The 18370-nt window shown below is 33.6% G+C and overlaps 1 protein-coding gene across 1 annotated transcript in view; it reads left to right on the top strand.

The window, feature by feature from the left end:
* Nucleotides 1-18370, top strand: part of DIAPH3 (diaphanous related formin 3) — a 470879-nt gene that overhangs the window by 307868 nt on the left and 144641 nt on the right. The window contains exon 25 of the mRNA XM_074378260.1: nt 17494-17629. Within this exon, the coding sequence (XP_074234361.1) occupies nt 17494-17629 (136 nt within the window). The remainder of the gene's footprint in view (nt 1-17493; nt 17630-18370) is intronic.

Raw genomic sequence — 18370 nt, 5'->3', positions numbered from 1 at the left:
CTTCATGAATGTAGACCTCCCTTTTTGCTGTTACTATGCCTCTGTGACAAATGAAGAAAGAGACCAAGGTCTCTTTGTTTGTAAGTGATTGAATTGGGATTTGAATCCGGATTTAATTCCTAATCTTCCTGAGATCTGGTGGGAGTTCTGTACGTAACGTGGCATTTCTGTTCCTAAGTGGTGGGCAGTGAGAGAAAGTGTTTGAATGGGGAAAGGTTCAAAATGGAGCGTAACAGAGTGACAGCTATACTTTGTCTATTTCAGAGTTCACATGGGTCCTACAAGTAGCTGCCATCACATACACACACACACACATACTTAAACACACTCAGATACACATTGTACTAAATTAAAATTTTTAGAGGTAAATATACAAAACACTTTAAATAATTTGGAAAGGAAGTTTTCTTTAGATAAAAAGACTGTAAGGAAGTGCAGTTTCTCAACACAAATTTTTCTTCCTTTCTTTCTGGCAAATATGGTTATACAGCTTGAATTTTAGATGCTGTATCTTTAAAAAGACTGACAGAAATTACCGACAAATGTCTTTTGTCAATGTCTTCTGATCTCTTAGGTTGCTATTTAATTCCATACTATTCAACCTTGGAAACTACATAAATTTCAGTGAGCTAGTATGAAATTGTTAGGAATAGATGTGGACCTTTAATTTACCAAAGGTCTGTTCTGGAAAGCCACATTAATACAATAGGCAAAAATATATATTTTCTCTTAAGAAATTACTGTTAAATTATGTTTACATTATTAAATATGTTTGATAGGTTAACATGTTTACATTGTTGCTTCATCTACTGGCGTTCATGACCCATGGTCATGAGTGAGCAGCCCATTTTACCATAAAGTATAGGTCCGTTTTGTATTTCATATAAGGAGTTGGAACACTGTCCTCATTGTACACCTGCCCTCCACTATGGCAGCCTTCCATGGAATGTTTTCTCTCAAGTTCAGTCCTCTCTGCTTGCTGTTCCCCATGCTTGGAGCACTCCTTCCATGTTTTGCCCAGCTAAATCATCCTGCTCACCCCTCTGATATCTGCTCAGACTTCGCTTCATCTAGTGACAGATGTGTCCATCTACAGTGACTGACATTCTCTTAGAGCTAACACATAGACTGTCAACCAAGGGCCAGGTGCTCTTTTCATTCACTTAATCCTTACAACAACAAACAGATGTGATATGGGTACTGTAATTATTCCCATTTTACAGATGTGGAGACTGAGGCTTTGACTGTGACTTGTGTGTCATTACACAGCTAATAAGTGACTGAGCAGAGATGCTAACTCAGGGAGTCTCACCCCTGTTACTGGGATCTCCCAACTAATTTGTATAGATATAGCTGTTCAGCATTTTTTTTTTTCTTTTTGTTCTCTGAGCCTTTTTACCATAGCTCACGAGGGAACATCTGTTCCAGTCTGCTGCCTCAAGCCATGTAGACCAAGGGAGAGAGGTTTCACAATCTTGTAGCTCCCTCTGAGGAACAGCTGTTCATTGTGACAGCAGTTTAACTCACCTCTTTGCTAACTGAGGGTTGTCCACTGGGAATTAATGAGTGATTCTTTCCATAGTCATTCTCACAGTCTACTGTAGGTAGTATGCTCATTGGGACTGATTTCTGTTTAGAACGATTGATCAACTTCCAAGAGATAGGGAGTAAGTTTATGTTTAATTTTTTTTTTCAGCTCTTTTAAATCACCATCTTCGGCAGGACAAAACCAAATACACCTGCCACTGATGGAGTTGCTAAGACCCTGTGCTTGGTGCTATACGTATGTTATCTCCCTTTGTCTTCACAACATCTTTGTAAGGTACAGAATGTTACCTGGAGGAAACTGCAAGGCAGAGAAAGAAACTCTGTGCCTCTGCTCAGTATGGGCAGGATTAAGTGAAACCCCGCCTGACCCCAAAGCCGACACTTTATTTTTTTAACATTCCCAAGTACATTGCTGCTCAGAGAGTTTGTAAGAAAAGTCAAAATGTTGTTTTTAAGGGTGTTTTCTGATAACTTACTGAAGGGAACCAGCACACAGGATACTTTATTTCCTCACTACTTGATAGAATAACTTTTTATTTATATTGATGGGCTCAAGATAAAGGAATGTTTGCAGGTCTGGTTCTATTTTGAAGCATAAAATATTGTTTTTTAACATTAGAGGCCTTTTCATATCAGGCCTTGTTGCTGCGGTGAGGGTTAAGGTAAGGGGTAGGGAGTCAGCACCTCTCTGTAATAGATTTTTATTTCCTGCAGGGCTCATGTGAAGCGTAAAGTTCAAGTTGGAGGTACTAGGTGGAAATGTTTGACCTCACACTACAGGCTGAGTAAATTGGTGGCCCACCAGGCATCAGGCTTCACCAGATGAAGTTAATGCCTTCAGGCGTGCAGTGTCGTATGACAATAATCATCGTTTTCCACTTGCATCGCACATCCCTGTCAGGTACCCCAGCCCAGGGAGGCTCTCTCCTGGTGGGCACCTTTTGGAAATGACCGAGTAACCAGACTGGTTTTTGACTCATTATTTTATGCCATTACCAATGTACCTGTGATTAATAGCGATATCATGCTTCTGCAGGATGAAGTGAGTGCATTAAGGAGTTTTTGTTGCATCTTGCAAGGACCCTTTGTCCCCCTATATCGTATCCAACAGCTGTAGCAAGCTCATGTTTGTTCTTTGAGTTTACATCTAATTTTTGCATCTCTCATTGTTCACTGTGGCTTTGAAGCATATGTATGTCCTGGTCCCACTTCCAGTCACATTTGTGTTAGAGTCTGCCTCAAACTGCTTGTGCTTACATAGGCCCAAGTTACGTGGTTTCTTCTCCAGCGCTCGCATGTTTTGTCTGGGTGACACTTCATTTTTTTATCATTGGAAGACCTTTCGCTATTTTATTTCTTTAACCAAAATTATTAGCACAGCTTGCAAGAGCAGTCTTAACTCCTTAAGCAAATTTCATCTGACACCTTATTTATTACGCTTAACTAATCTCATTATAGAGAAATACTTCCAAATGCTTTCACCTCTTAGGATGCCTTTGTTATTTCTCTCCTATGAGTAACATGTTTGAAAACAAGTTTTCTACCAAATTTTGCTTATTAGAAATACGTCATCTTTCTGTTTTAATTAGACATACGTAACCATGTAGACCCTTTGAATTTACAATATTGTATATTCACGTATAGAATTGATGGAATTACACTTAAAGAGGTCAGGCTTTTTGGTTTATGTAGCTCTTCTAAAAATTTTTTAAAATTTTTTTATGAGGGGAGGTAATTAGGTTTTTGTTTATTTATTATGGAGGTATGGGATTGAACCCAGGACCTCATGCATGCTAGGCATGCACTCTACCACTGAGCTATACCCTCCTCTTGTTCATGTAGCTCTTATCCTGAGCACATGCACGTTTTCTGTTGGGATTTTTAAGTACTGGAAGAATTGCTAGACATCCTTCTTTATTGAGGGGTTTGAAAACCCAGCATATCTGGACCCTTTAGTTTAGCGTTAGGATTTTGAGGGCAGTAAAAAGTAAACCCTGCCTTAAAAGGAATTTGTTACTCTTGCACACACGAAAGGGGGCAGAATTGGTTTTTTTTGTATTGTAGGGTTTTTTTTTTCTCTTTGTACACTGGGTTTACATATATGTGCTGAACTTTGCAGTTATTATTTTCTAGTTCATAAATTCCAGTTTGTTCCTCCCTAAACTTTGTTTCCCACGTACACCCATCCAGATTATGTGTAATGACAATCAGAGAGAGAGAATTCCCTCTGATTTCTTCACAACTTAAGTGATTTCTGAAGTCTGCCTATCTATGATAAGCCACACCCTTTGTTTTTTTATTTTGTTTTATTTTTTTGTTTGTTTTTTTCCTTTGTTTTGCTGTCCAGCCCATTACAGGGAAGACAGCAGTGGCCAGGAGCACAGGCTCTGATCACTAGTTCCTTGGGTCCTGTGACTTTGGCAAATTACTTAACCTGCTGAGCCTCAGTTCCCTGTTAATAACAGCTTGCATTTCTTAGGGATGTTACATTTTGAAGATCAAATTAGGTAATGTGCATATACCCTCAAAATAAATAAGCATAGATACAGAGAATGTAAGTAAGTTTCATCTTTCCCATCCATTATTACAGATCAACATTTTAAGTATTTTACCTCTTTTTTATTTTATGCTTCCACATAGAATACTTTGAAATAAATAGATATCTATTTTTCATCAATAGCTCTGTTTTTAGATTATGTCTACGGTTTTGTTAAAGCTATGTTTCATGTAAAGATTCATCATTCTTGCTATTTGCAGACTTTAAGTTGATTTTTGGTTCATGCAATTGAAATATACTGTGTAGTAAACAGATATACAATCAGTTATAACTCATTTTATCTTGCTGCCTGTGTTGATCAAATACAATTCATCCTGCTAGTGAATACTCAGACTCAAGTAGTGAATTACCAAAGCAAAATGAAATCATCCAATGAGAGAATATTTTTAGTGTAAAGTTTTTTTCATATAGAGTGCAGCCAGAACAAAACTCATTTTACCAAATCATTTAAATTACCCCAGTTTGGTTCTTGTCAACTCTAAATGTCATTTCTGATGACTTCTGTATAGACCAACGAGGTGACCAGCAGGAGCTCCACGGCACTGAGCGTTCTCTGCATTCTCCTTAAATCTTGTAGTTTGACTCATTTTGTGTTACCAGAGAAAAGAAAATTATGTAGAAGTCCTGTGGTTGGATGTTGAGCCAGTTTATGTAACTATAGTAGGAAGTATCATTCATCCTTGCCGATCTTGGTGAGCTTATGACTTGAAAATTGTCTTCATTGGGATCATTGTTACTCTGAGATCATACTTAGAGGTATAAAGCTCCAGACCTAGAACAAAATAAATATTCTAACTATAGGATCTTCTTTTCTTCTTATCCTTTAGGACCTATTTCAGGAATTAAATCATTTCCTGGTACGAATATTTAGGTTTGCAACCTTGAAAATTATTTCTGTTACGTTCTTCTAATCTTTATTCTTTAGGCTTGTCACAATAAAAACACACCTAGACTAATTGGCTTAATTTTTCTTTTTACTGATAAGGTTTATTCTTACTGTGCATTGCTCAGTGGGATAATAAATTCATTTGGCTGACTAGTGATTGGTATTTCTCTTTTATACTTTAAGTATTTTGTTTATTCACTGAAATCACTATAGTGAAAGGTAAAATCTGGATTATTCTAATAAAGTAATGAGAACAACAATTGATAATGGAGGAAAAAGAAATCACCTAAATTAACTAATATAATATAATAAGTATATCAACCCATGTAATGGAAAAGACAGCATTAAACTAGAATATCACAAACAAAATCAAATGGCATGTTGTTTGTAGATAAGATATATTGGTCTTCTGTGTTCTGGACAAAAGAGAGAGAAAGAAAAAACACTGTTGGCTTAAGGCTACTTTTTATATTATGTTTTAACATTGCCAGGCTTACATGGAATATTGTGGAGCTTTGGTTGGACGTTTTCCTTGAAGAGGTGATTAGCAGTAGCTCAAAAAATAATGCTGTCTTGTCACCAAGCTTACCTTTAAGAACCATTCTTCATGGCTGCCATCTTGTGCTTAACTGTGCCTTTATTTAACCTCACAATGGGGAGATAAAATGGTTATTTTTATAATATATCACTTCAAGACACAAGGGAAGAGAATGCATTTAACAGAAAATCAAGTTCTACTTTGAAAAAACCTTAATTATGAACATTTCATGCTTTATTTGTTAAAAAATCATTTTTGAATAGATTGAAAAATCTCATTTGTTTGAGAATTTTATGAAGTGCTTGGAGAAATCGCAAACAAACTCACAGCATAATTGTGAAGGGCCAGTAATGTTAAGTCCCTGGTGGACTAATAAATAATTTGGTGTTTCATCTGAGACTGACTTTACAATGAAGGGCAACTTGAAGCTGAAACAGTTTAATCATCAGCACCTGCACATCCTTTGGGGGCATTCTCAAAGGATACTTTTCCATTTTCGTAAGTTTCATGGGTCGTAAAAAGTTCAGCTAATAACACCTTGCATTAAATGTTAAGATGATGAAGTGTTTGTGTGTATATCATGCTGTCTTGTTCTGACTAAGCATTTATGTATGGGACTTGGTAATACCAGAGAAATTAATCCGATTACTTTTTACTGTCATTCTAGATTCCTTTCTAAAACATCAACCTTGTAATTATTGCAAATAGAGATTTCTAAGAATAAACTTATTTTCCATGAGGTAGTTATAATCTATTTAGTTACAAAAGAAAAAAATTTTGATGGAAAACTGACTAGTAGATCATACACTTTTTATATTTTTAAAGACTTGTATGACGGGCATTAATTATTTAAAAATTTTTTCTTCCATGTTCCACTATAGAACTATATACAGGAGTACAGGAATGCATTTTTAAGGTAGTCATCATGACTATGTAATCATTTCATATGGCTGAGTGTTGTCTCTTCTCAAAGTTAAGTTAACTCCTAACAAGCATTTAGTGGGAATGTGTTGGACTCTTATGTGGTTGTTTACTTTAAGAAAATTAGCCTGTGTCTTAATGGTCCTAACATCCAGCTTTCTGGAAAGCATGCAGATTTAAATTCAGTTTGTCTACTCTTCATTTTAGGGACTTGAGACAAATTGAATACTTAGGCAAGAAGAAAAGAATTTGGGGTTTAGTAAAAATTATACTAAGAGAACCCTGGCTTACATAATTTAAATATCTATTAATGTTGAAAGAAATATAACTCTGAACAAGAAGACATAAACTTTTTAACATTTGTTTTTCATTTAATAAAATCTCCACTAACTTTCTAAGTTACAGAAATATACAGGATATTATCTTATGTTTAAAAATGTTGAGTTAGGCAGATTAAACTATTTAAATAGGCTAAGACTCAAATAGAGAAGTACTATAAAAAAGTCAGGATCTGTGGAAGCCTGCTTGTGTCTTATACACAAATTTGTACATTTTATTACAGTTTTATAAAACTGATATATTCATCAAGTAAAGGCATATTTGGAATATAGACTATTTCTTAAGCTTTTGGAAGAAGGGGTAATACGCACATTGACTTTTATAGTTTTACTTTCTCGGAAAAATAAAACAACTATTACTTATATCATGGTGAAATGTTTTAGGTTAATTTATCAGGAATGTCTAATTTCAAGTGTGAGGAATACATTGGGGGAAATGAACACGGGAAACTGAACTCTTTTCCAGAATAAAATCTCCTAAACCATATTAGATTTAAAAGTATTAAAAACAATGTCTTTCTCTCTCTCCCAGTCTGTGTGTGTGTGTGTGTGTGTGTGTGTGTGTGTGTGTGTGTGTGTGTGTGTGTGTGAGAGAGAGAGAGAGAGAGAGAGAGAATTAACTCTTTAGAGGTAAATAGCTAGACTAGAGGTCAAAAGTACATCTAGTCCTCCATATTTAATTCACCTCTTTACCTTTTCTGCCACGTAATCCAGCTGTATTGGATGCGTGCTTTGTTGGTACTTCCTACCAACTCAGTGTGCAGTCATACCAACATCTCTGAATGGAAAGCATTTATATTCTTATAGGATCTATGAAAATAGCACTACCCCATATGCTTGATAGAAACATATATAAATGATGTAAGCTAGAAAGTGGCTCTTCCTTGATTTGTTGCTGGATAAATCATTGTGTGTTGGAGGCACTTGATTAGTGACATAGTAATAATGAAAATAATATTATTATAAGTTAGTAATAATATATTACTACTAATAATATTAATAATTGCTCACATCTTAACTATGTGCCAGGCACTTCTGGAAGCCATTTACATGTATTAATTAATTTAATTCTTATAGTATCTCCATAAAGTGTTATTTTTCTTATTTTACAGAACAGGAAACAGATACAAGTCACAAAGCTATTTAGTACCAGGTAGAGATTCAAAGAAAGACGAAGTAACTTCAGATTTTTTCCTCCTAACCATTATGCTTTTTCTAATATGCAATAACAATTTCAGATTTTTATTTTAATAGTTTCTAAAAGTAGTGAAATGTCATACTTACTGTATTTTTGAAGACATTCTTGATTGTCAGTTCAACAAATTCTTTTGAGTACTTACCTTGGACTGATTTTATATGGCTGTGCAATGTTAAATTGTTTACTTTTAGATTCTAAAACACACATTTATAAAGTACCCAGGAAAAATATACAGTGTATAAGAACCACTACATTATGCAAAAGTATTTAAGAAATGAAGATCTATGTGTTGGTCAACCTTATATAAGAACACACTTTTGAGGATTTTGCTTTTTGCAATATGGTAATAGGGACTCTTAAAGCTCCATCCATTGCAATGCAGCAAAGCATTTTAAAACATGGCTGTTTTGTGAGAAAGCAAGGAAAATCTCCAAGGGCAAAAAGGGTTAAAGAGAAAAGAACAAAACTGAAACTTGCACATTGAGCGTAGGTATACAAAGGGGAAATCCAGGCTTGCCCTGAGATCAGGCCAAGATTAAGATCAGGGTCACATGCAGGGTAAGTATACTGAATAAAATTTATATAACAAGCCTAGGACAAAAAGAAATTAAACTTATCCAGGTTACAAATGATACCTGATTATTTACAGAAGCATATTAAAAGCTCTGCGCAGGAGGCAATTACAATTCAGAGCCTCAAGATTCTCACAAATTAAGTTTAATCAAATAAGAGCACTTAATCCCAATCAGCAAACACCCAAAGAAACAAAAGATTGTAATGGTGAAATGATCTTGAAAGACCAAAACAATAGATACAAACCTCCAAGACTCTAGATATTGACTAGCAATATGCAAAATGTTTCAGGAAATAACAGATGAGATTAAAGAGAGAGAAAGAAATGAGATTACCAAAAATGACCAAGCAGGTCTGAGAAAGAACCAGATAAAACTTAAGGAAGTAGAAGCATGATGGTTAAAATTAAACCTGGATTAAATATCAGACTATACTCAGCTGAAGGAAGAAATGGTGAATTGGACAATAGATCCAAAGAAATTGTCCAGAATGCAATCCAGGGAGACAAGAAGATTAGAAGTGTAGAAGACATGTTGAGAAATGTAGAGGACAGAGTGAGAAGGCCTGCCACTTATACAATGAAAGTCTTAGAAACACAGACTCGAAACAATGAATGAAAGGGAATATTCAAAGTGATGGCTGAGAATTTTCCAGATCAAGAATCCACAGAATAGGACATGTACAGACTATACCAAGTCAGATGAATGAAATGAAATTCACTTGATAGAATATTGTAGTGAAGCTGTAGAACACCAAAGACTAAACTTTAAAAGCAGCCAAAGAGAAAGTCTATGACCACCATTGCAACAGTTAGATAGAGATGACTCCTCATTAACAGAAAATGGAAACCAGAAGACAGATATCTTCAGAAGTTAAGGGAAAAAATAACTGTTCTTTTAATTTTGGGGATATTCAGCAAAAACTCTTTATAGAACAAGGACAAAATTAAACTGCTTGTAGATAAACAGATAATAATTTTCCATGAATATCTCTGTTAAAAGACCTTCTAAAGCAGAGATTGGCAGACGTTTCAGTGAGCCAGATAGTAAATCTATGCAAGCCAGACAGTCCCTGTTGCTACTGCTTAGTTCTGCGATAGCAATGCAAAAACAGCCATGGGCAGTACGTAAGTGAATGGATGTGCCTGTGTTCCAATAGAATTCTATTTACAAAAGTAAGTGGCCAACCCTGGATTGTAGTTTGCTCACTCCTGCTCTAAAGGATGCATTTAAAGAAGGAGAATTTTTTTTTGAAAAAGAAAAATTAGAGAGACAAGAAGGCATACCTACCATGAAACTAAATGTCCAGTAATGAAATACACAGTAAAACAATGTATAGCATGTTTTATAGAGAAGGAGAGACAGAACTTAATTCACTGTTGGACAAATTGTTAAATAGATTGAAAGAGATATTTGGAGTTCAGGTATTTTATGTTTCCTGTATTGTTCAAAGGTCAAGAAGGAAGGTAAAGATATCAGTAACCTTTAAACATTGATTTGTGTGATAAAATTACAAGTATAACCAGTAAAAGAATAGACATATCCAGTAAAGTTTCAAACTGTAGAGGGAGAAAAGGACCAGGAAAGACATATGAAGAAAAAACAAAACAAAAAAGAAAGGAGCATAAATAAAGCAGGACATTCAAAGAAATAACATAAGGTGGTGGAAACAAGTATTTTATAAATCACAATAAAACTTTAAAAGACCATAGGTTGGTTTAAAAACAAAATCTAGTCTTAGGCTGTTTATAAGAGACCAACCTATAACCCAAGGTTATGGAAAAGTTTGAAGTAACAAAACAATTAATGAAATACAAGACAAATAATATTTAAAAGAAAGAGGAAAACTATGTTAATAACAGGTACAATAGACATAAGGGAATATTACTTCATGATGATAAAAAGCTTAATTCACCAGAAAGATACAGTTCAGAAATCTGCATGTGCATTATAACATAGCACTAAAATAAACATGTAAAAAATGATAAACTATAGGAATAAGTTGACAGATTTAGCATTATATTGGAAAACTTTGACAGTCTTCTAATTTACTGATAAGCATAAAAATACTATCAAAGACATGAGAGCTTTAAACAATGAAACTTGATTTTATACATGTATATAGAACCCAACTCAGTAATTAAAGAATATACATTCTTTTCAGTCACAAGTGGAACTTTTGTCAAGTTAATCACATGCTAGAGATTGTGAAACAAATTCTGATAAATTTCTAAGTTTCAGCTTCATTCACTAACCACAATAACATGAAGTTAGAAATTAAAAAAAAGATGAAATTTTAAAATCGTTTTAAGAAAATTCTAAAAAACATACTAAATAACTCATGTATCAAGGCAGAAATCATAGGAAGAAATAGACCTGAACAATATTGAAAATTCTCTATTTATATCAGAATTTGTAGGGCACAGTAATAGTGGTATAAAGAAATTTATACTCTAAGTGCTTATATGAAAAATCTGAAAGACTAATAAAGTAGGCATCTGACTTCAGAAATTTAAAAACAATTATACAATCCTAGAAAAAATAAAAGAGAACTGAAGGGAAAAAATTACTTGAGAATATTTAAAATCTTTTGAAAGGACAAGTTAATTGGATAAATTTCTGAAGAGATTAATCAAGAAAAAATACTGAAAATATAAGAAAGAATATAACTACAGATAGAGTCGATACAAAAAGAGAAAAGCATACTATAAAAATTTGTAGGCCAGAATTGGAAAGGTTGATGAAATGTATAAGTTCTTAGAAAAAAATACTAGATATTGAGACTGACTTTAAAAGAATTAGAAAGTTTAGATAGGTCTATATCTTATTTTTATTTAATGACTTCTCAGATCTTCCAACAAATTAAATACTTGACCCAGAAAGCTTTACAGATGAGTTTTCCCAAATTGTAATTAAATGATTATTCCAAACTAATATTGTAAAAAAAAAATTATTATCAAATGTTCAAAAAGATAAATTCTTCATGTCCAAGTTAAGTTTATCTCAGAAATGGAAATGTAGTTTAATATTAAATATCTATAAATATAATTCAATACATTAAGAATGACTGAGGAAAATATTGGATAAAATTCAACCCTTGTTCAGATTTTAAAACAAGAACAGTAAACTAGTTGAACCATTTATCCCTAAATAAGAAATGGTGAACAAAGGGAATCCTCTTCACCTAATAATGAAAATTTAACTCGTAGCTAGCATAGTTTGATAAGACAAGAATGAAATCAAAAGTATAGAAGCTGAAAGGGAAGAAACTAATCCTTCATTATGTTGTCTATGAATATTACAAAAAGACACCTACAAGGGGGAGGGTACAGCTCAATGGTAGAGCACATGCTTTGCATGCACTAGGTCATGGGTTCAATCCCCAGTACCTCTGTAAATAAAAAGTAATAGATCAAATAAATAAACAAACAAACAAACCTAATTAGCCCTCTCCCCAAACAACACAAAAATTAAAAAAAAACATTTTAAAGGAACCTACAGGAAAATTGTTAAGAAATTTTATCAATGGAATACATAAAAATCAATTACATTTTTATATGTGTTATAAAATGTTGGAAATGTTTTTTTTTAAGACATTATTTATAAGAGCAATAGAAAGAGAATAACAAAAGATGTCCAAGACCTGAAAGAAGAAAATTATTTTTTCAATAGACTTTTAAAAAAATGACCTTAATAAGTCTATTCTGAAATATAGATGACAGAGTAAAGACACAAGAATAGTGAAGTCATTTCTAAAGAAAAAAAATAAGTCTTAAGCTATAATAATTAAGGCAGAGCGTTATTGGTGCAAACATGGAAGCATTGGTCAAATGGACTAAAGCAGCCCCCAAGCACCAGCATATATATGGACACTTGAAATCAGGAGAGGTGGCCTTGTAGATCAGCTGGGGAAAGGATAGGCTAGTTGTGAAGTCGTTATGGGTCAATTCATTTTCCATATGAAAAAGGTAAATTGGACCCCCAACTCATAAATGTTCATAAATGTTGATTCCAGAGAAGTAGGTACTGAAAGGTGAACAACATCATTAAAACTTTAAGAAGCAAATATGGAATATTATTGTCCTTGATCTAGGAAACAATTTTTTAAAATAATATATTAAAGGCACTAGTAATAAGGGAAAAGAGATTTTTTGACTACTACATAAATTTGAGAATTTCTCTTTGCTGAAAGACAAGATAAAATACAATGACCATTACAATCCAGGATATATTTAAAAAGCATAAAGCTAACAAAAGATTAGTATCAAATATTTAAAGGACTACAAACAATTAAGAAGATGATAACCTAATGGAACAGTGGGTAGAAGAAATGAATAGGCATTTCACAGAATAGGAAATACAAATGTTTTATTATGTGAGAAGATAATTGAATTAGGAGCCATAGATATACCAGTTAAAACCACGGTGTGATACTATTATATACCTGCCAAACAGGTAGAAGGCTGATGAGAACAGTTTTGGTGAGTATGTAGGCAATGGTTATGTATTGATGGTAGGGGGTGTACATTGGCTCAACCACTTTGAAGACACTTTAACATCATCTAGTAAGACTGAAGACAAATCTCTCCTTTTCATTGATCAACTGCATTCCTATCTTAGAGAGTCATGGGTTTCAAACTATTTTCACCATAACCTTAATATAGTAAAAAATAAGATTTTACATTGGGACCCAACACTCTTATGTTTATGTATTTTAAGAACAGAAACAAAAGCATCAACAAACAATACTTACCCTTACTGCTTATGTTATGCTCTAAAATGTTTTGTTCTCTTTCCCTTAAAGAGTGTCTGTCAGCAGTTTCTAAACAGATTTAAGAACCAACTAATGAGACCTATCTTTAAAGAACTTACACAGGGAGATGTACAAAAATGTTTGTAACTGTATGGTTCATCATAGCCAAAAACTGGAAACAACCCAAATCCCACTGATAGGAGAGTGAATAATAAAACACAGTTTAATATTATAAGCAATGAAAAGGAATAACAATTTATACATAAAAATATGGAACATAATCTTAGAAACATAATGTTGAGTGAAAAAGCAAATCCCAGAAGTTTACAATAAAGGATACTGCAAAATATAAAAATACTCAAAGATAATGTTTATGATAACAGCCCTAACTTATGGAGGATTACACTCTGCCAGACTTCTAAATTTTACATACATACACATATACACATGCGTTTAAATTTACTGGTTTTGGGTTATTTTGATTTCTCTGAGAGAAATAACGTATAATGCTGCAATGTGTATTTATTTTTTATCAAAATTTTTTTTATTGAGTTATAGTCAGTTTTACAATGTTGTGCCAATTTCTGGTGTACAGCACAATTTTTCAGTCATACATGAATTACATATATTCATTTTCATATTTTGCAATGTATATTTAAACAAGTTGTGGCAAGATTCTTGTTACTACATTTAGTTATGTAGAAGACATAAATTATAGGAGGAAAACAATTGTGAACTTGATGTATTTAACATACATGAACACATACACACATACGTGTATTAACATAACTATATTTTTGTACATGTATTAATATGCCTATGTATTTTTATAGATATTTTAGAATTTTCTATTACTATAAAAACCAGGTGAGCCTTAGAACTCAGGTAAATTATTGATCATGCCTTTGAAATGAACAGTCAAAAATGTGACTGAAGTTTTGAAGCCCTCTGTGGTCGTTGCTCTAGACTGGTACACCCATGAATCTTTTAGACAAGATCATGAACCAGGCATGTGTCTGGAAGTTCTACAAGCACTCAGAATTTCTTTTATTACATAGATGAAAGTAGTTGCTGGCAGTGCAGTTTATCTACCAATTGACTAAATAGAAAACCAGGTCAAGAATAAGATGATTTAAAGAAAAAAAGTTGTTTTCTTATAGCTAACTATATGTACAGTTAACCCTCATTCTTCTTTTCTGGTTTCAAATCTAGAACTGAAGTAACTAAGAGGCAGTTGTATCTAGAATAATGTGGTTCTCTAACTATTCATCTTTTCTGTTTTAGGCTACTTTAACTTCTCAAAATTTAGGGTAAAACAAACCCCCAAATTGACCATTTGATCTGAGATACTATTTCCAGACTAAATACCGATTTCTGTGCTGTCTGTTGGTATTTTTCCAGCTAAAATTCTTCTCCTGATAGTTATAATGTCAGAAAAAGATATGTTTTAAATGAGATAGGTTTTTAAATGAAAATCAATAGTGCATTTTCCATAAAACAAAATAGCTTTAAGAACTACTTCAAACCTTATTTCTAAATGTAAACATTATTTTTATAGGTCCTCGGGAGTAATTTTGGCTTTTTATTGCCCAGTGGAATACTAAAAGGGTGTGACAGTTATATCTGGTAATAGGTGGTGTATTAAATCTTCTCATCGAAATGCATCCAGTCATTAAAGTAGAAAATTCATATTTGAAAATTGTATACTTTAGTGAAGTTTCATAAATACGCTACGTGATACATTTTTTATCTCTTGCTGGTTCCTCTTACTCATTTCCCTCACAAGAAATACAGCTTAGATTCCTGAATATTTGCCTATACTTTTCTCTGCCACAGTTCGCCTTTCCTTACTATCTCCCTTTTACACATATACATGGGTGCACATGCACACACACATGCAGATATATACACTTGCCTTTGAAACCACACTTATTTTCTACTTTTAGGTTACCTTCTCCTGTTTTGCTAACTTGTGTTGATTTTTATAGCTACTGTTGTCTTATAGTTGGTGCTACATTCATAGGAAGCCGGGTGGTAGAAAAAGCTTAGATTGTCACTAGCTTTCAAGTCTTGCTTCTGCCTCTTACTGCTTTCATTATAGTGAACAAGTACTTAATCATTTTGAGCTAGAATGGAGGACTTAGAATCCATTTGAGGGAAGGAGAGATTGCATGTTAAAGTATATGTTAGTACTGGTATTTCATAGTTTAGCAATAATAGTCAGTGTTAATATGTCTTGAACTGTGAAGAGTGTGAGAATTTACCAGTTTTCATAGTTTCCTGAATGTTAGTAGAAGACACGAGACTGTGGGGTCAGAAATAAAGAAGAGTTACTCACAGCAGATAGGAGTAGCCAGAATAAACAATTTTGTAGATTCCTGAGCCCAGATTCCCACAGGGCAACGTAAAGAGGGCCAGTTTTAATACCTACACACAAAATGGTTTGTATTACTAGAGGGAAACCCTGAACTTAGGGGACCCAATTATTCTCAGAGTTAATAAGACTGCCCAGTTTGCCCTGGTTTGTCATACTGGACAGTAAACAAATCCATTTGCTTAAGAGGGAGACACTACCTCTAGCTTCCAGGACGGTTCATTGAAAAGACAGTTTGGAACAAAGGTGCTTGATTAGTACTTGTATAGAGTCCTTAGTTTTGCACTCTCTTACTTGAAAATCTTCAGTTGTTTTGTAATTTCCTTAAAGGAAAGTCTAATCCCCTATCTTGGTCTAGAAGACTGTAAATGATCAGGCCTCCGCATGTCCCCTGACCTCGTCTAACACCACCATACTGGCCTCCTCCTTACCTCTCAAACCCACCAGCAGCATTTGCATTTGTTTTTCCCCAAGTTACTCCATGGCTATTAGCTTCTTGACTTTCAGCTGGAATCAAATCAGTGAGGGAGGCCTTATCTGATCACTTAATGTAAAGTAACTCTCCAGGCATTCTATCACATCACTCTTTTGATTTTTTTAGTACTATATTTATTAAAAATTTTAATTGTTTATTGTCTGTCTTTGCCTTCTGCCCCACCATATCACATGTAAAACTACTTTAATAGCTATGTGTGTATCTCCCTAGTCCTTAGAATAGTACCATTTACTACTCAGTCTATCAGTAAATATTTATTGCATGGATGGTTGGATGGATGGATGAGTTAGTATTCCCTCTGTTCTATGCTTTTTGTTCCTCTTTTTTTATCCCCTGATAGTTTTCTTTTCATTGTTTTGATCAATAATATTAAACTTTTTTGTTTGATTTCTAATGAAGAACTTACACTATCTCTAGGGTAAAATATATATATATATATATTAAAGAAGAAATTAAAGCATCTCCCAAAATAACATATGCCACCTAGTTGTTAAAGTTTAATTATACACTTCTCTGCTTAATACTGTTAGTGATAAACTAGCAATGAGATAACCTGTTTGGATTCACTGGTACTGAAGAATACAATCTTCACAGGATATTGTAACACCATGCCATGCTGTTTGTTGGCACTTTGAAAAATCAATGTTTGCCTACTAATTCCCACAAATGCCACATGAGAGGGATTTCTTGATTTGCATAAAACTTTTTAAAATAAGAGACAGGCTAATCCCATATCTGTTGAGATCTTCTTGTGGTTCACATGGCATTACTGATTTTGATGAACAGTCAGAGGGCCTGATGTTGAAATGCCAAACATTTCTTTAATCATCCTTATGACACTTCTCTCTGTGTGAAAGAAATTGTTAAATGACTGATTGTAGAATAACGCAGCCATTACAAAATTTCAGCTCTTTTCTATCATTTCTTCAACGATTTTTTTCTTGTACTCAGGAGTTTACTTAGCATAGGAGGAATGGGAGACTTAAACATTTGCTAGACACTCTTTTGGGAATATGTATAGGAAACTAGTTTTGATTTGTAAATTAAATGCTTTTTTATTTTTAGTTTCTGTCTTCCTTCTCTTAGTTGATTTCACTAAGATGCAGGTGCTTTAAACATAACAGTTGTATTTTTAGATACATAACATATTTAACAAGGGTTCATGTGCTGATCTTTTAAAAGACTATGTTGCTAATATAAGAAATAACCATTACCAAAAAGATATTTAATCACAATTCTACAGATTAATAATTTTCCATTTGCTCTATGGAATCACTGGTTAAAATTGATCATTTTCCAAAATTTGTTATAGCAAGCAATAAAGGACAATTTCAAAAAAAGAGAAGCAGAAGAAAAAGAAAAACGTGCCAGAATAGCCAAAGAATTGGCAGAGAAAGAAAGACTTGAACGTCAACAAAAGAAAAAGCGCTTATTAGAAATGAAGACTGGTAAGTACTACCAAATTTGCTGTTTATTCTGTCTACACCAAGATTAATACTGGTTATTTTATCTGCAGTTTAATATATGTCCATGAAAAAGGAAGATGTGATGACTTATTTTAGAGTTAAGCCATAGAGGAATTCTTTTTTTTTAGTGGAGTTACTGGGGTTGGAACCCAGGACCTCGTGCGTGCTAATAAGCATGCACCCTACCACTGAGTTATTACCCTCCCCCAACACCACCACCATCCCCTCTCCCCTTTAGCAATTTTTTTTTAAATGAGCTTTACCCAGTTTAGTTTACTAATGAGAAATGTTTTCATTCTGACATTGATCATAGGTGATTTTGGTCCTCTGGTGTACTGCTGTAGTTCCATTATATTAGCATTTCTTTCACTACTACTTAAATAACTGATCTGTAATAATTTATGTCAATTAGTAAAATAACAATTATAGGAAACTGTTTATGGGAAATTCTACAGGACAAGTAACCTGTTTTCTTTAACAAAATACTCCAAGGAAGGAAAAAAGTGATAGAGGGGAAACTTACTGATTAAAATAGACTAAAGACACATTTCAACCAATTGTTATAAATAGAATTTATGTATAATCCAATCCAAACAAATGTAGGAAAAAGTAGTCTAAAAAATCTGAATACTCTATTTTTTCTTATAGACGTGTTAGTCTTGTTGTGGATATGTTTTAAAGTAGCTTTTAGAGACTCATGCTAAAATTTTATAGACAAAAAGA

The sequence above is a fragment of the Camelus bactrianus genome, chromosome 14, assembly GCF_048773025.1.
Source record: "Camelus bactrianus isolate YW-2024 breed Bactrian camel chromosome 14, ASM4877302v1, whole genome shotgun sequence".
Lineage (NCBI taxonomy): Eukaryota > Metazoa > Chordata > Mammalia > Artiodactyla > Camelidae > Camelus > Camelus bactrianus.
This window is presented reverse-complemented; position numbering and strand designations above follow the sequence as displayed.